At 32.0% G+C, this 26199-nt stretch overlaps 2 protein-coding genes across 3 annotated transcripts in view; one reads left to right on the forward strand and one right to left on the reverse strand.

Annotated features, from left to right (window-relative positions):
* Positions 1 to 5430: 5430 nt before the first annotated feature.
* LOC134727886 (uncharacterized) lies at positions 5431 to 12954 on the reverse strand. Its single transcript, XM_063592281.1, has 6 exons — positions 12782 to 12954; positions 10549 to 10612; positions 8888 to 8980; positions 8473 to 8531; positions 7709 to 7814; positions 5431 to 5662 (listed from the first exon to the last, which is right to left on the reverse strand). The coding sequence occupies exons 1-6, from the start codon at positions 12921 to 12923 to the stop codon at positions 5431 to 5433; spliced, it is 696 nt and encodes a 231-aa protein (XP_063448351.1). The 5' UTR covers positions 12924 to 12954.
* A 254-nt stretch (positions 12955 to 13208) lies between these two features.
* The window catches only part of LOC134681291 (ATPase MORC2-like), a 58372-nt gene continuing 45381 nt past the window's right edge, over positions 13209 to 26199 (forward strand). The window contains exons 1-8 of one of the 2 annotated variants that reach the window (XM_063540859.1): positions 13209 to 13650; positions 17985 to 18038; positions 22271 to 22305; positions 23033 to 23101; positions 23892 to 23982; positions 24372 to 24480; positions 25186 to 25248; positions 25930 to 26147. In XM_063540859.1, the coding sequence (XP_063396929.1) occupies positions 13583 to 13650; positions 17985 to 18038; positions 22271 to 22305; positions 23033 to 23101; positions 23892 to 23982; positions 24372 to 24480; positions 25186 to 25248; positions 25930 to 26147 (707 nt within the window). In that variant the 5' untranslated portion in view covers positions 13209 to 13582. The remainder of the gene's footprint in view (positions 13651 to 17984; positions 18039 to 22270; positions 22306 to 23032; positions 23102 to 23891; positions 23983 to 24371; positions 24481 to 25185; positions 25249 to 25929; positions 26148 to 26199) is intronic. The other variant, XM_063540860.1, reaches the window with a different exon arrangement.

A 26199-nucleotide genomic window follows, 5' to 3' on the forward strand; every position in this document is an offset into this window, starting at 1 on the left:
TTTGAAAAGACTTTTTTTTAAACTTTTACTGATAATTATTGAATTTTTAATCATTCCTTTTACTTTTTATAAATAACAAGTTACAATTAATGAAATTAACCGTTTCCTGTTCCTGAATTTTCCCGCTAAAAAGCACATGGCTTTCAACAATTGTAAACAAAGCATTCAATTTGTGATCATGGATTACAGCATTAATTAATTTAATTAGGATATAGATATTCAACTTAAGGTACAGTTAAAGCAATGTTTTTTTCTTTCTTCTGGATTCCATATAAGATATGTTGCAATAATTCTAAACACGGCAAAACACAACCACTGGGTCGATGCCACTGCTGGTGGAAATTTATTTTCTAGAGGTTATCACCAGACCAGTATATAGTCATCACTTTTTGTGCTAACATGAATTATCTTTGATATGGTTATATTTATAAATTAGCTGTTTACAAAATTATGAATTTTTGAAATACTAAGGCTTTTCTACCTCAGGCATAGATTACCTTTGCTGGATTTGGCAAAACTCTTAGCAATTTTGGTCCTCAATGCTCTTCAACTTCGTACTTTTTTTGGCCTTTTTAACTTTTTTGGATTCGAGCGTCTATGATGAGTCTTCTGTAGACAAAACGCGCGTCTGGCGTATATACAAAATTTAGTCCTGGTATCTATGATGAGTTTATTTATTTACGTTGGACATGCTATTATTATACGTTATTTACTTTGCATGGGTTTACTGTCGAACGAAAGAAGACACACGCGACCATTAATCTTTTCCCCTAATCACATTTTGGAGACAGACATATTGAACCCCGTTTCATTTTATTTGTGCCTGTCAAGTGGTTATTATTCAGGAGTTGTCGTTGATTGCATTCTGTCATATTACTTTCCGTTTATGTTTTGTTGCATAAAAAGGCCATTGCTTTTCTGGAATTAAATCATGTAAATTTTCTTAACAGTAAGGGTCGCCTTAAGGTATTCTTTAGAAGTTTTTTTTTACCTTTTATTGATATTTGTATTACTGGTAAATCATTTGTAGACAACATGCTTTTCTGGATTACAAAATGTCAATCTTAGCATCTTTGATGAAATTTGTACCACGTCATTGGGCCTCTGGTATATGTTCAATAGGAATATGAAAACATTATTAAGTAATCACCACTAAAATTGTCAGATAATTTCCTTAAGAAGATATTTTGCGACTATCATACAAGTGAGAGATTAATCTAGCTTTAAAACCAGATTTAATCAACCAAATAATGCCTGTACCACGTCAGGAATGTGACAGTTGTTATCCAATTGTTTGATCTTTTAAGCTTTCGATTTAGCTTTTGGATTAGAGACTTTCCTTTTTGATTTTTTTCCGCGGAGTTCACTATTATTGTGATTTTACTTTTAGTTGAACAGTAGATTTTGAATATTTTGCATTTTTTTACTATTTTCGCGAAAACGATGATAGAGGAGAGAGTAAGTTTTGGTAAACATTTTCAGCATGATCTACAAATATGTTTATATAACTCAAAAGTATGAAGGTTTCACTAGGAATTAAACTAACTAGAACTTTTATTAGTCTAAATGTACATCTTGTATATATTTTGTAAATACATTGCACTTCAATGGCCATAACTACCAATGTATTGCATTTTTTTTAAAACTTTTTTTCTAAAACTATTATCATGAAAACTATTGACACCAAAACAGTGCCAGCAAATATTCAGCAAATAGGACCCGAACGAAATTGAATCGATCTTTAAAAGACCAATTCGCCTTTACGTTGCACAAGCAAGATCGATCGAGATCGATCTTATTTAATCCAGTGCGTTTAAGTTACACCATTAAAAGAACCGTTCTGACCTTTATTTTCCTATCTAAATATAACATTCACCTGCAAAAAAAAATTAATCGCGATCGATCTAAGCATTAAACAAACAAAAAAAAACCGATTCAAATAAGATCGATCTTTTCTAAAACCAACTCTAGAGGTAAAATTGAGAATGGAAATGGGGAATGTGTCAAAGAGACAACAACCCGACCAAATAAAAAACAACAGCAGAAGGTCACCAACAGGTCTTCAATGTAGCGAGAAATTCCCGCACCCGGAGGCGTCCTTCAGCTGGCCCCTAAACAAATATATACTAGTTCAGTGATAATGAACGCCTTTTTATGCATTTTAGGTCCGATCGAGTGGAAATCGATCTTACCCGTTTACACTGCACCAAAGATCGATCTTTTTGTCAGTGAAAACGGGGTCTAAAAAACGTGATTGTAATTGAATTTTTTGAGCAATTATGAGTCACTCCTTCCCTAAGACAATTATATCGGATATGTTCCTAATTTTTTTTTTTTTTTTTTTTTTTTTTTTTTTTTTTTTTTTTTTTTTTTTGATTGAGTTAAGTCTGCCAATTGATATTTTATCGTATGTTTTTATATGTTGTGATGTTATGCTATTGTTTCAGAAAAAGGGAGAAGGTTTGGGCCCATTAAAACGTTTAATCCCGCTGCAAATGTTTGCACCTGTCCTAAGTCAGGAATCTGATGTACAGTAGTTGTCGTTTGTTTATGTCATATATACGTGTTTCTCGTTTCTCGTTTTCTTTATATAGATTAGACCGTTGGTTTTCCCGTTTGAATGGTTTTACACTAGTTATTTTGGGGCCCTTTATAGCTTGTTGTTCGGTGTGAGCCAAGGCTCCATGTTGAAGGCCGTACTTTAACCTATAATGGTTTAATTTTTGAATTGTTGTTTGGATGGAGAGTTGTCTCATTGGCACTCACACCACATCTTCCTATATCTACTAATGTCGTAACTACAACCCCCTTCCCTTTCATGAACCCGACCTACCGAATTAGACTACTTACCGTATTTGTTATAACATGAGCAACACGACGGGTGCCACATGTGCAGCAGGATCTGCTTACCGTTCCGAAGCACCTGAGACCACCCCTAGATTTTGGTGGGGTCTGTTTTGATTGTTCACTTTGGTTTTCTATGTTGTGTCATGTGTACTATTGTTTGTCTGTAATTTTCATTTTTAGACAATGCGTTGTCAGTTTATTTTCGATTTACGAGTTTGACTGTCACTGGTATCTTTCGTCCCGTCCATTGATACAATCATTTTGGTAAATTTACTGCTTAAGGGGAGAATCATTGTAAACATGGAGGCATTTTAACCACCAGACATGCACAACTTTTGCCTTTTTGGCACAATTTCTAGGAGTATTTGTTTACAATGTATTAAAATATGTACTTGATTGGACCTTTTACACTTTTACTTAAGTTTTTTTAAAAAGCTGCTCCCTGTTTTTAACAGATTGGTAATTCTAGCTTCTGGAACATGTTGTTAAATTAGCAATTGTTTATGTATGAAACCAAATATTCAACAGGCGAAACATTTGATACCCTGTTTAACTAACGAACTTGCAATGATTACATATAGGCACCATACATATATGACAGACAGACGAAGAGTACTATGTATTTCCTTTTCAAATCAAAGTCTGTAAAATATTGAAAACAACACGTTATTAATTTCTTGCGTCCGAGGCGCTTTTCTGGATGTACCTTCATCAGGAACGCTCAAAGCCAAACATTTGAAATCCGAAGATGTATAAGTACAGGGATGTTACATGTTGAAGAAGGTCTACTTATCTTTTGGTTCCTCATTGTTAACCTCGTATTTTGTTTGGCCTTTTGAACACATTTTATTTAAGCCTCAATGATGAGTTTTGTAGTCAAGTATTTGGAAAACAAAATTGTAATCTCTTGTCTACGATGAGTATCATAAGTAAACTGTTGGGTTTTTTGCATTTTTTTCGTATTTTGTCTAATGCTTTGACAGCCAATAATGTGAGAAATGTGCTCACCTTTGCTATGCCTAAAAGACATTAGAACAAAATATGGTTTATGATGGTTTGTTCGGCTACAAGGGATGTATAAATATGCTGCCATGTCAGATCAGAATGGGTACTTAGAAACAAATTCCTAGTGTAATCATTGCCATGCTCTCTGGATATCAAAGAATCATTGAAACAATTCTTGAGATATCTATATATAAGAATTGTTGTAAGGCTTTCTTTCTACATCTAACTACCATACCCTCTTTTCAAGTAGCAGTCCCACTTTCATTACAAAGGGATTTATTGTTAATTTGTATCTGCCCTGAACATGAATGAAATGTTTGCCACTATAAAAAAAAAGATGTAGTATGATTGCCAATGAGACAACTGTCCATAAGATACCAAAATGACACAGACATTAACAACTACAGGTCACCATATGGCCTTCAACAATGAGCAAAGCCCATACTGCATGTTAAGCAAACATCAATCAACCAATAAGGTCATTCATTGATCTTCTTTGTTTCTTTTAAACACAGAGTTATTATTTCTAAGCTATGGAACTTACTGTTCAATTGGATTCAACCAGTATTTGTGCTCCAGAATATAAGACCAAGCACACAACACTTGAATCATTAATTAAATAAAAGTTTCTTAAAAGAATATTGATACAAAATTACTGTTGCTGCCAGAGAGGGTCAAAGTAATATCAATTTAGATTTGTTTTGTCACATTTAAAAAGAAATACATTTAAACATTAAATGCATACATGTATGGAGATTTTCCAGATTTTTCTTCATCAGGATTGCTCAAGATTAAGAAATTTACAAGCAAAGGGTATCAATACCTGAAATAGTTAGTTGATATCACCAAATTTTTGGCTGAGGGGGTTAGCAACTTTATTTTCTAAATAATGTCTATATGCAAGCAAAGGACTCAACGTATGATCAGCATATGAGCAAATTGTCAAAATCAAGTTTGCCCTCCATTATTCAATCTGAAACTGTTTTCTATTTTCTGCACAGCAATGTTAAAAAGTAACGTTTTCAATTTATTAAAGACCAAAACCATTTGAAAGAAAAATGAAAATTTTCAATATCATTTTGACCTCTATTTAGCAATCATAAACAACAAATGAGTATTTGATAAAGATTGGTTTAACAGTTTTAAAGTCATTGCAGGTAAACTAAACAGCCTCATACTTCTTTATAAATAAGTTTGACTGTGCATATGGCTGTCACAGTGGTGTAAAACAGTTTGTTTATTCTACATTGACTAGAAGTATAGGGGGACGGTTGAGATCTTGCAAATCATATTTAACCCCATCACATTTTCGCCCCTGTTCCAAGTCAAGAGCATCTGGTCTTTGTTTTTTTTTAATTTTAGTTCATTTGTATGTTTTGGAGTAATTTGAACTAGTACACGTTTTGTTTAGGGGCCAGTTGGGTGCAGGATTTTCTCCCTGTGTTTTTCTGCCATTTGGTAATGTTGTTGTCTCTTTGACACATTCCCCATTTCCATTTTCAATTTTATACCACCAAACACACAACAAGCTACTGAGATTACAGGCAACAATAAAGGACATGAAAAGTATTTATAATTCTATGAAACTTTTATTTCTTCCTTTTGTTTTGTCTTTTTCTTCTTCTTCTTCTTTTTCACAGTATCGTTTTTACTATTTTCATTTAATTTGTTTATTTCTTTGATGTCTTTTTCAGATGAGATATTTGCTATCAGATTTTGTTCACAATTCTGGTTACTGTCTGTTAAATGACTTTGTTTTATAATAAAATCATGAGAAACTGCAGCCTCAGCAAGCCTTTCATCTTCTGAACTGTAAAAGTAAAAATTAAAATATCAAATGAATGCAAAACAATTGGCTATTGATACACAATAAAACACAACTATCCCTATACATAAATTTAACTTGAAAAAAGTATTACAGGACAACGTTTTGCAGTTAATCTTCGAAAATCAGGATTAAATTTTAAAATATTGGTTTTAATTACTGTAAATTCAGAAATTATTCAATCATTAATTTTTGTGATCTTGTCATTTTAGACTCCTGATCAACTCAATTTTAAATTTTGGGATATTCAGAATAGTCTTGTTTAAGTTTAAATTATTGCAATTATAACCCTGGTGCATTTTTCGCGATAATGAAAACATCACAATAATTTCTGAATTTACAGTAAGTCATACCAATCAGCAGTTTGTTACAGCTAATTTCCTAATGCTGGTAGAGTAAAACTTTAGTAGGCTTGCTCGCTCTGTTTGTATAAACATTAGTTCAAGCTTTGTAATTAACATTGACATCTTCAAACAATATATAGTTAAACCTGTATATATTATAAATTTGATTGATGTCATCTTAATTACAATTGTACAATATACAAACAAAGCAAGCAAGCTAACCAAAGTCTTGTTTTACTTGCCTTAGGAAATTAGCTGTAAGGGTTAATAAGACTTGGCCATGTATTTCAATTGGAATTCTTGTAGCATCATAACTGTTATGAATGCTATCTGATTAGCATGAAATGAAAATCTGTTTACATATTGTAGTACAATGTAAGTAGTAATTTTCCAAAGAAAGTATGCCTAGGTTTCCGAGGAGATAAAATCTGGAAATAAATACAGAATCAAGAGTTGCCTCTGGCAGCCATGTTTTTAAATCAAATGAAAACAAGAATGTGTCCTTAGTACATGGATGCTCCACTTGCACTATCATTTTCTATGTTCAGTTGACTGTGAAATTGGGGTTAAACTCTAATTTGGCATTAAAATTATAAAAATCATATCATACGGAATGTGTGTACTAAGTTTCAAAATTGATTGGACTCAACTTCACCAAAAACTTTAACCTGAAGCGGAGCAGATGGACAGATAAATGAATGAAAGGAAGAAAAAATAGACAAAGGCACAAATGAACAGACAAACAGACCCACAGACCAGAAAACTATCAATGGTGAGGCATAAAAAAGATGTTTTTTTAATCTGATTTGATATTTAAATTGGTTAGAGTTTTGTATTATAGGTTGGATTGCTATAGACATCATCAATGATCCCAATGATTTATAGTTAATTAAAGCATTGTTGCTACATAGTACACACTACTGATCAGCAAAAAACAATGAATAAGTTGAAAATCCTTCATAGTTGAAAATGATTGTGCCTTATAATTTGACCTCAATTAGCATCCTACATTATTTCTTTATCCCTGTCTTAATATGTTACAACTTAAATAAGACAATGACAACAAAAATTAGCTAAACAGAAGATATAATTTTACTTTCACAAAACAAATCTTCAACATTATGTAGGTTCAGGTTAGTAAGGTGAAGCCAAAAAAAGATTCCATTAACAGAAATAAAAACTCCATAAAGGGAGATAACTTCTCAAGGGGATAATTGAATCCTACAGAGGGTCATCTGGTAAAACTTCACAATGAGGTATATTAATGGTTCACATTTGATCATGATACCTTCAATAGAGGTCATGTCAAAAATCTTTATAAGTAATAAAAATAATTCAAATCACTATCTTCCCACAGTACAAAAAGGACCATAACTCTGAACAAAATCATCAAAACAGAAAAACAAATTTAATGTGATTTGTAAATTGCCATGATAAAACAATAAACCAAATATCAAATCAGTATTTTCAAGCATGAAGAACTAAAGTCTGGAAAACTGATTTGCCGGACTGACGCATGGAATGATTGACAGACAGACAGACTGAGGGCAAATCTAAAGTCCTCTTCTACTTTGTTGGTAGGGGACAGAATACGGTCTTTCCCCAATCAATAAGGTCTCTCCCTAACAATTAAGGTAATTCCCCAATCAATAAGGTATTTCCCAACATGGGAGTTTTCTATACATACCTGTTACTACTAGAACTAACAACCCTTTTCTTCTTTTGTCTTGGGATAAAGGTATCTTCTTGGTCTGTTAATAGACTTCTTGTTGATGATGAAAATAATTGTATTCCTGTTTAAACAAAATATGGAAAATTGAATCTTTGCCCATTTTGTTATACTGGGACCAAGTCTAGCTTATTATATATGATATGATTTGCTAATTGGTGTGCATTTAACTAAAGTTGTCTAAATCTACGACATTTTGTGCCGGACCTGTAACCTGTAAATCAATTGTACACTTCTTGGTCATTGGGTCTTTAGATAGTTTTCTCTTTGCATTCATATCATACATATCATATAACCCTATTTCATATTGTCCCATCACAGGAACTTTTTCAGTGTTGTCAGTTTTTTTTTAAAATCTTGTAATGGTTTTGTCTTCTAAAAATTAGCAATTAGCAGCATTAATTTATTTCAAAAAAACCATGTGTAGGTTAAATAAAGTGCAAATTTTTTTTATCTTTAGGCTTGAATACAGACTATAACAAAACCATAAAATCAAATGACAACAAAATACTGTTTTTTTAATCCAGATATTCGATAAGTATTATAAAAAATACCCTGACCACCCATAAACTTACAAAAGTCTAAAAAATATGCAATCACCCATATTTAGGTAATTTCATCTGAGTGCTTTCCGTTTCTTCAAACTGATGATATTAAAAAAATCCCAAGTTATTTTCAGAATTGTTCTGTATTAAAGATCTGTGCATTATTTCATAACTCACCTGTATCAGTAATTTCTCCATTTATTCCATTCAATCTAATATCAGTTAATTCTATCTCTCTAAAACATCAAAATACGAATCATTCTGACATGGTTTAACAACATAAAAGATTTAACATCATATGGTAAATTTACAAAAAAAGCCAAATATTATCTGGAACAGCTCAGCCCTTCCAAAGTACACATGTTAACTTGTGGAACATAAATTGCTTTTTCTTCAAGAGACTTTAATTTAAGCACCAGTATTTGGTTGGGTTTATATTTCTAAATCTTCAGATTTCTTGGTTGTGTTTTTATGCAGACTGTTGGTTTTCTGTTTGGTCATTACATGCATTAAACTGATTTTTTGCGAAAATTAAGCTTTGTCATTTGGTTCTTATCCCCTTCTTTTACAGGAATTTCACAAGCCAACTTACTTATCAAGCTGTTCTGATAATTTTGAGGCCACAAATTTTCTGACCCCTGGAGTAATTGAACCATTTTCTTCTTCTTTATCAACAGCTAATGGCCTGTTATAATTAAAATAAGATAATATAGTCCATGTAAATTGTTTTGGTGAATTTATGTCACAAGTTTGCTGCATGGATTGAATTTCAGTCTTTACTCTTAACCACAAGTCCTACAGCATTGACTTGTAACATTGCTTTTAGGCTTGTAAAATTATTCTCTGCAAGCCAACAGAATTCAACAAATTTTCAAAGAATTGAGCTTCTGACTTGTGGACTAAAGAACCAAGCATGAAGGCTGCAATTTTACATCAAATGTGGCATCCATGTCATGAGTTGGACTACCTTTACGCAAAATAGTTGAGTGTTTTAATGTCCATAATGACAAAATGATTTATTAAACCAGAAAGATGCAAATTCAAGCTTCTTTTTGATACAACACATATTGTTATAAGACATCAGAGGAGAAAAAATACAGAATTTATTTACTTGAACTTAACCTTTTTTTACCTAGAAATCATGTTTGAAACCAATGTAATTACTGTGGATTCATTATTATTCGTTGGATACCAATTTTCGTGGCTTTCGTGGGTACAGGTGAACCACAAAATTAAATGTTCATCGAAAAACAAAATGTCTATAGGCTTATATGCAGACTTTGTCAAAACAACGAAATAAAATATCCACGAACATGCAAGTTTTCCGTAATCCACGAAAATTGGTACCCACGAAAATAAATGAATCCACAGTATCAGTTATTGTAATGTGAGTAGACATTCTTCGTTTGACTAACTGCTATATATAGCCTTTGGTACTGATGTGGAGTCAAATAAACTCATTATAGATACCAGGATTCAATTTTGTATTTATGTCAGGCGCGGGTTTCATCTACAAAAGACTCATCAGTGACCCTGGAATTCAACAAATTTTTAAAATCCAAAATAAAATTTGAAGTATATATCAATCCTTTTTTGTTTGTTTACCGGCCAACAACAAAATTGAATAATTTTGGTTAAGGTCTCACAAACTCAGTATCATATTTACATAAAAATAAAAGAATTCCAATGTCCCAAGCATTTCAAATATTTCAAATGTCAAAGGCCATTATTCAAATCACAATTTACATATATATATATTAAAGAAAAGTAGACTTGAAAGCCCTTACAATGCAATTAAATTGTCCATATAATTAATATTTCCAAGTGCCATACAACTCTAAATAACAGCACTGGTTTTCAAATTTTCACAAGACAATCATGACAAAGCTAATATAGACCTTAAGAATAAGTTTGATAAACATTTTTATAATCATCAACTATTTGTTTGAACTTTTTTGTGGGAATTGACATTGTACATGTTGTACAGGTAATTGTCTGGTATTGGATTGATATCAAAATTGAGAATGGAAATCGGGAATGTGTCAAAGAGACAACAACCTGACCATAGAAAAAAACAACAGCAGAAGGTCACCAACCGGAATCAATATAGCGAGAAATATCTGCATCCAGTGGCGTCCTTCAGCTGGCCCCTAAACAAATATATACTAGTTCAGTGATAATGTTATTGAAAAAAAAAAAGAAAAAAAAACATCCTGGCTTGCAGCCTATTATTGTTGTCTATTTCATCATCACCTGTTAGATGGCAAATTAGAGATTCTTCTTCCTTTCAAGTTTTCTTTTACAGGTAATTTAAGATCTACAAAATATATAATGTAAAACTTTTTATTATCTTTGTAGTAAGTTTTAATAAAAAAAAGAAAACATAAAAAAACACATATACAATGTACATACAACATTTACAAAGGCATACATTCTCATCTCAAAAACAGTTTTTATTCATTTCCTCAATATCAAACCTATTCACTTGGCTGTCAGACAATTAACAGAACTTTTTTCATGAAATATTCTGCTACACCTAACATTTCCTAAAAATGATTCAGAATCAAGAAATATTGATGGTGTGATTAAAGTGTGCTGTATTCAGCTTTCAGACTGTAAAAAAAATGCTATTAAAGACCTGCAGTACAGTACTTAGTTTATCCTCAGTTAGGAACCTTGTCAATGGTAATCATACACACTATTTAATCAAAAGTTTTGAAAAAGGTTACAAAACTTTAACCAGTTTGGAAGCAAAAATAAACCCATATATCTTCATTATCTTTTTTTTATTATTCATTTGGAGAATTATGTCCAGATCATGAGATGGTAAATCTTGCTTTCAATTTTAACTTATTTATAAATCTTTTGTTGAATTAGTACAGTATCTGTGATATATTTGTTTATAGCTACAACATGTACACCATGTAATAACAATCAATAATTGATTGCAAAATTTTTTGGGTACCATCAATGTCATATTGGTTAAAATCTTCTTGTGATCCTTCAATACTGTGATTCTTATCAGAGGTATAAAAAGAATTATTAATAACCCTTATTTTTAAAAGAATTTTAAGAGATTCTCTTGCTTAATATATATAGCAGTAGATTTTACCTTTTTTCAATAAGTGGGGAAAATTGATTGGTTTTAACCCTTTTCACAAGTGAGGTGATTTTTTAAAAAGTGAAGTGAGTTGGTCAACCAGTTTGGGGCGATTTTTTTAATAGTTGGGCGAGTTGGTGAAAGAGTGGGGTGACAACATGTCTTCATATTGGGGGGCACCCAAAGGGTATCCTGTCCACAAGTACCTGTGGCTAAATTGGGTCTCAAGGTTGAGGACAAAATATGCTCTCAAAGTCCAACCAAAAATGTCGGCTTCAGCATTATGACGTCGAAGTGAGGCATCAAAGAAAAAAATTATAATAGCCTTTGAAGACGTCATAATTATTTTGACTAGTCTTCATATAAGTCATAGAAGTGCTGTATCAAAAATTGGGGTACAAGTCAAATCGGCACCTGGTCAAATAGGCACCCATAGAAAAAGTCAAATCGGCACCTGGTTAAATCGGCACCTGGTCAAATCGGCACTCAATATAGTCAAATCGGCATCCAAAAATATTTGATATTATATATGTATAAATAATTTTAAAATGTATAAATTCATGATCTATGTTAGAATTTTTTTTATCATGCATTACATCATTAAAAAGCATCAAGCAGTTAGAAAACATAGGTTAATTATTTAATGTTTTCACAACATTCTATGACCGATTTTTTGGAAAGTTTTCTTTTCAATTAATTTTAATAACTTAAATCAAGTACATGGTTAATATGGTTGTGGTTCTAACTCAATAGTAGAATGTTAAAGGTATTTATTAATGTTTTATTTTTCAAAAACTTCATAAGAAACAAAGAAGCCCTTACACAACCTGATGTTTAACAATGAGACAAATAGAAGCAATAGTCAATAGAATGGAAAACTATGAGTCCCTTTCAATAATTCAAACTTTCATGCAAAATAATTAGCAATTCAAGGTGTTTTTTCAGGCGAGTTAACAGCATTCAACCAACAATCCTGCAAAATGTTCAACTGTTAAAAAGTGCATAAAAAATATCCAGTACCGTACCTCATATATCATTGCAAGGATTTGTATAGTGAGAACTATACAAATCCTTGATCATTTTATATATAGACAATAATAGTGCCTTGACTTGACATATCAACGATATAAGGATGAGGCTTAGAAACTGGGAAATGCGAGGCTGTTAAAGTATGTATATAAAACAAATCTAACATGGGTGCCGAATTGACTATATAAAGTGCCGATTTAACCAGGTGCCAATTTGACTAGGTGCCGATCTGACTATACTGAGTGCCGATTTGACCGGGTGCCGATTTAACCAGGTGCCGATTTGACTAGAAATTAGAATTCAAAAATTATGAGTCAATCAGAGTTGGTTTTTGAATGTTTCTTTGGCTAAAATTACCTGTTTGGTTGATCAGTACATGTTTTGATGTGGTTTGTGGGATGACATTTACTACAGCTTCTAGTAAGCGAGATTTTTCTTCAATATCTTCTTCTGAACTATCTGAATCTGACATGCTGTTTACATTCTCTGATTTTATCATTCAAGTAACCTAAAATTTAGAGGGCATTCCGAAATAATAACTCTTTGAAAAAAGAAAACGAAATTGAGATAAAAATGTTAACTGACATTCATTTTATATAGTTTTTATTGAAGTTGATAAATACTATGAAATTTACTAAAAACAATATTGAAACAATTTTCGCATTGATACAAAATAAACATATTGTTTTATTATTCGTTTTGTATAAAAATTATATAATTTTTTGTTTTTTATTTTAAAAATGCAATCGTGCAAATTTATTATAACTCATCTATTAAATGGCACAAAATCTGATCATTAATAGATCTGGTCAACGTATATGAGCTGTATAAACTTAAAAAAGCGTTAGAAGACAGTTAAAAAATGTAAACAAACAAAACGGAAAGCACGGTTGTACGCGTGCGCAATGTGACAGGAAGCTGGAATGCGATAACTGCATGAGGCCGATTTTGACAAAAAAATCCCAAAACTCTACTAAAATAAGGAATAACATGTCATTAAACAACGTGAATAATGATTTTTAAAGTTTGGGCCTTCAATCTTCAAACATTTCACTGATATTGCAACATGGACTTCATCATAATTTTACCGTTTCACACTTGAATTGTCGTCGTCCCGCCAACATCAGCAGCAGAAGCAGTTGACGCTCTGAGTTAATTATGTCGCAAGAAGAATATACGTCTCTGAGTAGAGCTCAGCTTAGCTTTGACTATCTACATACTAATTCGTAAGTACCCATATACTTGGAGAGTTTCATGTCATGAAATTTTTACTGATGCAATTATTGTCATCTTCATCTTTGAAAGAGGGACGAAAGATACCAATTCTTCAAAGGGACAGTCAAACTCATAAATCTAAAACAAACTGTCAACGCCATGGCTAAAAATGAAAAACACAAACAGAAAAACAATAGTACACATGACACAACATAGAAAACTAAAGAATAAACAACACGAACCCCATGACTTTGTATCCTACCGTAGTCTAAAATCGTTCATCTTGTCAGTTCGTTAGGTATTTGTGTTATGTCTTTCGCGATTTTCCCGCGAAAAAAGCCCAACCAAAATGAAAGGAAAACTAATTGAAAAAACGATGCCCATGCCTTAATTTTGTACAGGTATATAGATGACCATCATGACTGTAGATAAATATTCATACAGAATTCCATTGATGTCAAAAGGAATGGCAAGAAAAGAGTTTTCCTGTTGAATAAAACCCAAAATTATTGCAAACTATTTTGAAGCAATATCCCACAAAGAAATAACGTAAGTGACGTAGACTAAAAAATCCCCTTATTGACAGTAGAGTAATTTGATTGGGTAGAACGAATTGACATCACATGATTTTGACGCCATTGAAATTAAATGTAAACAAACAAGGTCAGAAGGTTCAGTACAAAATGCAGTATGGGACAGCATTGTACATTGAGTTACTGACAAATAATTATGAGTTACCAAGCTTGACAATGCATGATAATAAAAAATGAAATTTAAGTGTACGGAAAAAAAATTAAAAAAATAGCCTTTAGTATAACGACTTATCATTACACCTGGATATACAAATTACAATTTTTAATTTATAGAACTTAAATAAACTAATCGTATAATTTGCTACAAAAATGTATGCAGGGATCTCCCCAGAAATCCATAACTCAAACTATAAACTCAACTTGTACGATTCGCCTGTGTACATGTGTATATACAGTACATTCCGGTTATTTGCATAGCCTATTTGTCAGACGAAATTATGCAATAAAGCGGAGTATGCTTATATCCGAAATGACAAATTACGGAGTCAAATGACATCGATAGTGCAGATCAGCAAAGAAGAAAGATGTACGTCCATAGTCCACTTACAACATAATGAATGCTTATTTATTCTAATAAAGTTATTTGTCTACTGTCATACATTTTATTTCATTGTGTATTCTTTCAATAAAGTTTATAAACACATTTTGTTTTTGTTTATAAATTTATGTACCGACTTTTCCTTTACCTGAGATACAATAATAAAATTGTTCTAAAAATAGATTTGTTTCTATGACCCGGATGTACAAATTAAATTGTTACGCTTTGTTTAAAACAAACTGTTTAACAATACTACACAGTTTATAACCATTGTAAACAATAATTGTGTAATGAACTGCCTTTGATATTCAGTATTTACCAATTACACAGTGATGTGACACTGTTACTTTAACACCGCTAGTTTTGTTTATGCAAAGCAGTTAACAGGTGGTGGGGCCATGCACAGGTTATTTGCTGGACACGAGTGTTGAAAGTGAGAAAATATAATAATCAGAAGTTAATTTTCTTTTAGAAAAATATTAAAAAGGAAAGATTGATGTATAAAATTCTTCAACCATATATAAATGCCCTGTAATATTTAACATAAATGTAGATCACCCAAGCTGGATTACGAAATTACACATTGGATAATGATCGATAATTAGCAGGCGTTAATGTTTTAAAAATTCACCCAAAATATAATCTATGAACAATGTTTGAAATCCAATCAATAATTAACACCTTTTGAGATAGAAGATCATAGAATGGTTGTGTTTTTACAACAATCAGCTGATTGACATTTTTATGACCTCGAGGCTTAAAATAGAATATGGGAAACTTTACCTGTGTACACATCGAGGCCTTTTCTATAATCATATAAACACGAAAGATACTGTTTTAAAACTTTATTTGAATAACACACAAGTAAATGTGAAATAATAATGAAAATTATGATGCATTCAAGAAAAATATACTTACCAAATTGCCGTTTCCGGTCAAAAATCTCGTCAGTTTTAACTGAGCATATCTAGCTGGCGATTATTTTCTATGCAATAAACCGAAATGCCACTTGTAAGGCTATGCATATAACCGGACAATTTAACATTAGGTGAATGGGAAATGGTTTTGTGCAGGAGAAAAGTATGCAATTAACCGAATTATGCTATTAAGCGGTATGCAATTAAGTGGAATCGACTGTATCAATGTTTTAGATTTCAACGTTGGAAATTTATGTATTAATGAAAAATTATTACACCAGGATTTTCGATATCACAAATGAGTCAAAACATTTACTAAATTTTATCATCAATATAACTATAAGGATATCATTTGTAAATATAGCTCAACATGCAGACTTCTTATACGTTCAGGTATTTCACATCCAATTTTTTTATGGAAATGTCTTTATACAGCACAAAAATACCAGTATTCACCTCAGAAGCTAAAAAAAACTTTAAATAGACTTATTAAGAAAGTTATCATGGTTTTATAGTTACAATACTGTTGTCAGGTCATTAAAGATGGCTCATTTTGGCATTAATATTGATTCACGTACAGGTCTTTGCATTAGAACTAAATCAGTTGTTGGCATGACACAGGTTATGTTCTTCTCATATATGTTATGGGAAGGATTGTGCCTGATAATCATATGATGAATACATAACTTTCAATAAGTTTAATTTAAGTCTGGAGCTGGCATGTCAGTTAACTGCTAGTAACCTGTTGTTATTGATGTATTATTGTCATTTTGTTTATTTTCTTTGGTTACATCTTCTGACATCAGACTCAGACTTCTCTTGAACTGAATTTTAATGTGCATATTGTTATGCATTTACTTTTCTACATTGGCTAGAGGTATTGGGGAGGGTTGAGATCTCATAAACATGTTTAACCCCGCCCAATATTTGTGCCTGTCCCAAGTCAGGAGCCTCTGGCCTTTGTTAGTCTTGTATTATTTTTAATTTTAGTTTCTTGATAATATTAATACATAAATAACAACACAGACTACTAGCAGTTTCCTGACTTTAGTTTCTTGTGGATAATTTGAGTTTAGTATGACGTTCATTATCACTGAACTATTGCTACATTGAAGCCCCACTGATAGCCTTCTGTTGTTGTCTGCTCTATGTCAGGTTGTTGTCTCTTTGACAAATTCCCCATTTCCATTCTCACTTTTATGATAAATATTGTAGAATCAATTTAATTAAACATGTTCTTTCTTTAAAATAAACTGTTATCATGGTATATTTAACCATTAGCTGGAAATGAACAAAGATATAGGAAGATGTGGTATGAGTGCTAATATGACCAATGAGACAACTCTCCATCCAAGTCACAATTTGTAAATGTACACCAAAATCTGTCAAAGTACGGTCTTCAACAGGGATCATTGACTCACACCATACAGCAAGCTATAAAGGTTCATAAATATGACTTGTGTGAAACCATTCCAACAGGAAAACACACTAAACTATTTGAATAAAATGAGAAACACTTATGAACTACATCATCTAACAACAATTACTGAACATGAGGTATTTTTATGCCCCACCTACGATAGTAGAGGGGCATTTTGTTTTCTGGTCTGTGCGTCCGTCCGTTCGTTTGTCCCTCTGTCCTGTTTCAGGTTAAAGTTTTTGGTCGAGGTAGTTTTTGATGAAGGCCAATCAACCTGAAACTTAGTATACATGTTCCTTATGATATGATCTTTCTAATTGTTATGCCAAATTAGAGTTCTGACCCAATTTCACGTTCCACTGAACATAGGAAATGATAGTGGGAGTGGGGCATCTGTGTACTGGAGACACATTCTTGTTAATTCTGAAAAAGAAATTATGAATATAAAAATATGAAGATTTCTTTGCTTCCTTGTAATATGGTTGCCCAAGAGACTCTTATCCACCCAAGACAAAATGACATCAATTGTAGATGTGAAAATTTGATTACTACATAGGTAAGGTGTTTGTCCTTGTGGAAGTGAACTAAAAACTATATGTTAAGAAACAACCTCCAGGACATATTCATTGACATCAAAAACAAACAACTTACCGGTACTGTTAATCAGAAATAGCTATAGTATTAAGTGCAAAACATGCAATAATCAGTAGTAAAATTGAGAATGGAATTGGGGAATGAGTCAATTAGACGAAAAAACAACCAAAGAGCGGAAAACAGCCCAAGACTACCAAGTAATTTGTTTAAAATAATTGGGTGTTACAAATTGGTTTAGACACGAAATAATTTTTTCACATTATTTTTCCATTTCTTTTTACAGAACTACACATGAGTTTTTATTTGGTGCCCTTGCTGAATTGGTTGACAATAGCAGGTAAGTAACATAACTCAATTAAAGAAAAATATTGGCAGGGGTAATAATACATTTGTAGCTGGTGAACTGTAGATCTTGTTTCCTACAGTTATTTTTTGACTATTTGCGAATGAAATAGTCTGCAAATAGTAAAAAAATAACATTAGGGCTTAAGAGTTACGGTTCCCCAGCAAGGTTAGAAAAAGAAAGTGTAAATTTGACACCTTATCCTTTATAGAAAAAAATCAGTAAGGATTTCAAGGATTTTGTAAAATAAATAAAAACACAAACAAAAAAACACATTACTAAATACTATGAGAAATTATTCAGTCACATGTACAAGGTTGTCGTGATTATTTTGTAACTTAAATGGTGCACTTCCTCTTTAACAATTGTTTTAATCCTAACATGCCTAATGTTAAGTTGTATTTACATGTATATGACTACAAAAAATATTTGCGTTGGAATATTAGTATCACGTCGTCATCATCAGCGTCGTCCAAAGACACTTAGTTTCTGACAATAACTTTAGTTTAAGTAAATGGATCTCTATGTTATTTAAACACAATGTTTGAAATTACTAAAGTCGTAATGATAGGTTAAGATTGATTTTGGGGGCTATGGTTCCAACAGTTTAGGAACAAGGAGCTGAAAAGGGGTCAAAAGAAGTATTCTTCCAGTTTCCAGACAATAACTTGTGTGTAAGTGTGTGGATCTTTCTGAAATTGTACCACAAGGTTTCATTCCAAAAAAGGAAAGTTGGGATTGATTTTGGGGGTTATGTCCGAAACTGTTTAGGAATTAGGGGCCAAAAACTGCTTTTCTAATACTTAGTATAAATTCAAAATTGCTTTTTTCTTGACCAATTTCAATGAGGTTTTATTCTTGAATTCTTGGGGTTATTGATGACAAAACGGAGGTCAAGTTCAGGAGTTATGGTTCTTAAAAGATTGAAAAATGGCGTTTCCATTCATGTTGTTGCACTTACTCATGACCCAATCAACCTAAGCTTTTCAATTTTTAAAGCAATTGCTTTCATGCCGTCGCGTATGGCCATCTTTGTGACCCAGATCAGAGACTCCGCCCAGATCAAGCCATAGTATTTTGTTAAACAGGCTCCTGATCTGTCATTCTTAAACACCTATGTATGTTTTCTAATGCAATACATAGCTTGAAACTTTTGAAAAACGTTAGTGGATTTAAGAAGTTTCAGCATACGTTCTTGTAGATGTATTTTTGTATTTAGGGGGACAACCGTTTGACTATCAAAAAACATAGACGTCCGAGTGAAAAAAATGCATTTTTATACCTGCGATTACGTTTTCCGTTCGTACGATGTTTCAACAAAATATGGAATCATTTCAGTTGTTGATTTAGTATTGAAAATTTGACTGAATTATCTTTTATAATATACGGTTTTATATGTTTAATTGGTGTTTTTTTAAGAAAGAGGTCAGGTGCTCTTGTTCATTCATAAAATTGTCGTTCATTCATAAATTTATCGTAAAATCAAAATCACTACACAGGTTATCAGGTTATACGTAGTGTCAAATGATTACCTGTAATCTAAAAATAGACAAAGTTAACTGACCTATTTTGTTGATTTGTTTCCCCAAATAATTTAGAGGAACGAAACCCTTGTTAAAAACACATAACAATAAGTTTGTTTTCCTTTTTTGTCATAACTCCGTAAGATTTATCGATCACCTTACTAATGAAATGGACCCGTCCAAACGTGATAGATGCCAAGTCCAGATGAAGAGATATTTACAATTTGGAATTTTCTAGTTTCATAGATTAAAAAAAGTACATCCTTTTTGGATATCATATTCAAAACTGGGTATGAATGACAAATGATGAAACCATTATCCTCGTCTTTCCAATGGACGAGTCTACTACGTTTGTTGACCCTCGACGGTCCACCGTGTTTGCAATTTTATTTCACATGTTTTCGAAAAATTGAAGATCATTTTCACAATGTTTCCTGAAAATTGGATAAATATCAAAGCAACTTAGAGCTGTTTGTTCTTGTTCGTATAATGACGATTTAATGTCATGTTTGTCTGTGATGGCCGAGCTCTTTTCGAGATTGCATGAGTCGAGATTGCATGAGAAACTCAGAATTATATATAGTTATCTCGTACCGCATGAGGATGACACATATCAACTGAGCAATAATGTTTGGGACTTAGTTTTTAAGAAATGATGACAAAGTAACATTATGAAAATATTTTTAGTCAGCTGAAATATATATTTATATTTTACATGTTTATGTCTTGTAAAATATTTTGTTTCTTTCCCGTTTTTCAACATTTGCGTCTGGAAAGTTGAAATGTTTTAACTGAAGTGTTAAATTTAAATTAATTATGAAAATTAAATCAATAAAGGAAATTATTGCCCAGTTACAAACACTACTAGGAGATAATCCATAATAATTTCTCTTGGAGTTATATGTTTCAGCACATGTATATTTGACCCCAAATTTAGCCTGGTAAACGTGTTGTCTCCTTGTGAAATATAAACAGTGATCTGGAAGGTTTTTTTCACTATGGGCCCAGGGCCCCTCAAAAATAAATTCAATGGGCCATTTTGAAAAATAATGGGCCATGTTGTCAAATGAGTGGGCCATTTGAATTGACTTCTGTAAAAAAATAAAAAGTATCATTATTTTCTCATGTTTTGGAAAAGAGGTGTTGGTACAAGTTTACCTTTATGATTTTAAATAATATTGTTCCTGTGATTCTGTAATTTCAATGAATATACAATAACTTCTTCCAAAACGGACAATATTAAAGATAAACCTTTATTTACAATGTATAAACTGTTACTGTTGCCTTGGCTTGTTCATGTTCATGGTTTTTTTAACATTAAATTTGGGTCTTCGTCGATACCATACTCATTCCAGACGTTCCGTATTAGAGGACATTCCAGGAACGTCCTCTGCACTTCTTGTATTATTATTATTACTTCATCAAGATGACAAGAATAACAATAGAGAGTACCATTAATTGATAGAACAAAACAATAATTCGCTGAAGTCATGTTTACAAAATTTCAAAACGAGCTAAAGACCAAAAAATGACAAGGACAGTTAAGCACCTTTTATGGAGACAAAAACTATATTCATAAAAAGGCTTCAGGGGTATTCAATCGAAATAATAGCAAGCTAAACTAAATTAAAAGATTATTATTAGAGTTAAATCTCGTCTGTAATAGCAAAATTTCACAAATGTTAAGTTGTTTATAAAAAATTATATCATGAATGATGGTTAATTGCGTTTTTTGGGTTATCAGTTAAACCGCATGGTTCTATTATTACCATAGGAAAACACCCGAGACGTTAAACCGCATGGTTCTATTACCATAGGAAAACACCCGAGACGTCCTAAAATATATAGGTGCTCCTATGATTGGAGGAACATTATACAGTTGTGTACACACACATGGCGGCACGGAACACGATCGGAAAACTATTTGACGATATCTAAACGTTTCGAAACGATGCGAAAAATATCGTGCGCCACGTGGGCGCTTACATTTGTCACTCTATGCGCCATTTCTGGTGAATATGCGCTATAGGCGCAGGGCGCACGTCCTTCCCGATCACTGTATAAAACATATTAAAAATGACTTTCTGCTAAAGTCTTTAATTGATATAAAGTTAAAACCTTCTTAATTCTCACTAGACAACACTCCTGTCATGTTTAATTCTTAAATATATGTGGATGAAAAAAAAGTCCCCAAATCATAAACATGGCAGCAATTGCTTTTACAGCCTTTCAGGCTTTGATTAATATGTTGGTACTTATGACAGAATGGAGGTCAAATTTGATATTGTTGATTTTCACTTTCACTGTTCATCAGTTATTGTTTTTGTGTTATTGCAAGGACAAAAATAAATGTTAATAAATCTGGTTTGCTGTCGTTGTGTCAGCCTCTTGTTTAAGTTCATTAGACCACATTTATTCTGTGTCAACTATATAATCACAATCCAAATTCAGAGCTGTATCAAGCTTGAATGTTGTTTCCATACTTGCCCCAACTGTTGAGGGTTCAACCTCTGTGGTCGTATAAAGCTGCGCCCTGCGGAGCATCTGGTTTGTGTTGAGTACACAATATTTGTCTGATTAAAATGATGCACCCTTATCATTTATTAATGTCTTAATTTGGAACCCAAGGTTTATGACAAGATGTCGGCATTTTATTAACTTTACTTTTTATAAGCAAACTTAACTTTTAATGTCTAATTTCAGAGATGCCAATGCCACAACAATCAACATTTTCACAGGTGAGTTCAAAAGGAAATCATCTGGTTAGAGGGGTACTGTACATTCACAAATTATTGCAATGTCTTTATTATTATGTAAAATGCCAAAGGGGTAAAATAACTACAGTTAAATGCAGTTTAAACTTGCATTTTGAAATTTTGTATATGAATTAAAAAAGGATTTTTCTCAATATCGCAAAAATTTAAATCGCAATATTAAATGCATGCAAAAATTTCTGAATTTAAAATATTAGATTCATGAAATGGCAGTAATTTAGCCAGGTTTCTGACTACATCTGGTTTATAACTTGGGATAGTTGACAAGCAGGTGACTCCATCTGTTACATGCTATCAAATTTCTAGAAAACTTAATCTCAAAGTTTTATATGTTGTTGCTGATGACAAGATGGTGATTATGTTTTGATATTGGGGATTTTTACGCTTGCTCTTCATATGTATGTGGTATGATTGCCAATAAAACAACTCTCTACATGAGACCAAAATGACACAGAAATTACCAGTTATAGGTAACTGTATGGCCTTCAACAATGAGCAAAGCCAGTACGGTACCCCATATTCAGCTATAAAAGGCCTCGAAATGACAAATGTAAAACTATTCAAACGAGAAAATTATCAGTTCAATGTTTTACTGAAAAATTAATACATTTGAAAAATGAAAGGGATCTTTACCCTGTAGTGCTCACATGTAAAAGTACTTATCTCTATATGTCAATAATTTCTGTTTTAGTCCCAGATGAATCTCTCAGGGGAGGTTACCTATTGTGTTTCCTTGACGATGGAAGTGGAATGGATCCAAGTAAGTAGATGTCTGAAGCAGATTGTACTGATCCTATGTCATTTATATGAATTATCAACCACCCACTCTTATAACACTCTTATAACACTAAGTAAATTAGAATCTCTATGAAAATTGTTTATAGTAAGTTTTAAAAATGTTTGGCTTTGCAACTTTTGTTAAGGCACAAAAAAAATGTCTGTCTGTTTATGATTACCCGACCTACCCTTTTGTTTTAGCACAGACCCTAAGTCATTTTATTTCCGTTGTAAAGTGAAAAATAAACTGAACTTGTGTCAAAAGTGAAGTTAGTGTTTCCAATAATATAAATCTATTGTCTGATACATCCTAATGTTCACTATTGTGAATACGACAGCTATTTTAAGGAAAATCGAGACTCGTGTGATGAAATAGACACTTTGCCGACCTTTTTTTCAACTTATAACAAAGGGGAATAATCCAATCATTACAAATACGGGTAAACTTGGCCCATTATCTACTCAGACCACGATAAAACACAACTGCATGACTCAAAATCATGACACAAAAAATAAAATGAAAATACCGACCTACCTTCCCTATGTATTTTAAGTATGTAACCTTAAACAGACATATTTTTTTTGGCCTAACTTTATCACCACCATTTATAGACATGCATGTCAGATATGATTATAACAGTATTTGATAAAATTAGAAACTAAGGAAATTTTATGATGCAATGTAGCAAGTTTTTCTATTACAAAGATGAGATTTAGATTTGTCAGGATGGGTATATATAAAACTATTTTAAGTTGAAATATTTCATTTTCAGATGAAACAGCTGATATCATCACATTTGGAAGGTCAACAAAAAGAGATGAAGAAAACTCACACATTGGCATGTACGGAAATGGTCTCAAATCGTAAGTAATAAATTAATAAATATGTTAGGTCATCTAGCTTTCAATTTATTCAAGCCATTGTTTTTTTGCTATGGCATATGGTATTTCATGTTTAGATCTATTCAGAAAAGTGCTTGGAAGTGGCAAAGATTGGACTGTTTTAAGTTTTTATTTTCATTTTTTTTGTTTGTTCAAAAATCAATACAATGTAGGATTAGAAGAGCAAAATTACTATTGAAATATTTTCAACTTCCTGTTTGTGTTACCATTGTTACCTTCATGCTATTTAATATTTATATATTCAGTATGAAGATATCTGTTTGATATTTCAGTTACATTTGTTTGCATTACTTTTTTTCAAAATAACTCATAGAAAGAAGAAAAATTATTTTATATTTTTGTTATTTCAGAGGTTCAATGAGGATTGGTAATGACTTGATGGTATTTACAAAGAAAGACAAGGCAATGTCATGTTTGTTTTTGTCACGTACATTTCATGAGGAGGAGGGCATTGATGAGGTACAGTAGTTATTTAAAGTGACGATTTTATGCCTCATTTATGGGTATTATGTTTTCTGGTCTGTGCGTCTCTCCGTTCATCTGTCTGTCCTGCTTCAGGTTTAAAGTTTTTGGTTGAGGTAGTTTTTGATGAAGTTGACGTCCAATCAACTTGAAAGTTAGTTTATATGCTCCCTATGATATGATCTTTCTAATTTTAATGCCAAATTAGAGCTTTTTCCCATTTTCACAGTCCATTGAACATAGAAATTGATAGTGAGGATGGGGCATCCGTCCACTAATGACACATTCTTGTTTTTCATTTAAAAAAAGAAAGACAGGTTATCACCAAGAATTCTGGACAATACTAATGTGTACAACACTAACACACAACTTTTCCAAAAAAACACATTCAAAGAATAATAAAACAATACATGGTTGGGATAACTTGACTTAATAGACTCAAAACATGTTGGAGAAAAATCTGTGTTATTTGTGCTCAAACCTCCCCATTTTCTTTCTAGACCCTATGTTGAAAAGTAAAATTACATAAATAGTTATTCATGGTTTATACTTTTACACTTTGTATTGAAATTTGAATTATCTAAGTCCTTTGTCATATAACTATACAAGAGGTCAGGCACTATGCGTATATGACTGCATGTACATGTAAATAGAATTATTAAAATTTGTTGTTCCTAATAATTTGAGATATATATTTGACAGGTGATTGTTCCTCTGCCATCATTTGAAGTTAACAGTAGAAAACCTGTGAGCAAAGGCAAAAAGGTGAGTATGGAATTCTTAAAATATCAACATGTCAGAATGCACAGTTTAAAGTCAATAATTTTGATAAACTTTTATCGTATAATATGTTTCTAGAATAATAGATTTTATATTGTTTTTGTGAGTGAAAGAAAAGATAAAATTACTTGTAAGTTGTAATGAAATAATATTATTACATTGGTTGCAATGAATTACATTGATTTCTCAGTGAAATAAAAACCAATAATTTCACATGTGAAATAAACGTGGTTATTTCACTCCTATGATGTCTTATGAAATAGTTGTTGTCAAGACATCAATAACGACAAATCAAAACAAATTGTGAATGCGTAGAAAAAGATATAGTTCCTTATATTTTCTACTTTAATTTCATAAAAAAAGCCATTTGCCAATGTAATAAAAAGAATAACTGATCAAAGAATTCAAAAATAAAAAAATATTCAACTTGTGACCGAACAATACTGATAATTAACGCATGCGCTATGCCTGAATTAATGTGTTGTTCTGTCACTCGTTAAATATTTTTCTCTATTTGAATTCTTCGATAGTTATTCTATAAAGAATTTAAATAAAGTATCTATAACTAATCAGATTTCTAAGTCAAGGTCACTTGTTACCATTTATTTTTAGAATAAAGGCTATATGATAATTTATAAATCTGATAAATATTTGTTCTATTTTTAGCAAGAAATTGAAATGGAACTAATCTATAAATATTCACCATTCCACAATGAGGCTGAATTCTTTGAACAGTTTGATAAAATTGAAAGTGAATCAGGGACTCTTGTAATTATCTACAATATGAAGCTATTAGACAATGGCTTACCAGAATTGGACGTACTAAGTGATCCGTGGGACATTATATCGGCACATCCTTCCGCAGAAGAGGATTCTGACGAAGGGTAATAACTTATCACGCTGAAACACAAACAGTACACACAATTTCTTAATTTA

The sequence above is a fragment of the Mytilus trossulus genome, chromosome 8 (genome assembly GCF_036588685.1).
Source record: "Mytilus trossulus isolate FHL-02 chromosome 8, PNRI_Mtr1.1.1.hap1, whole genome shotgun sequence".
NCBI lineage: Eukaryota > Metazoa > Mollusca > Bivalvia > Mytilida > Mytilidae > Mytilus > Mytilus trossulus.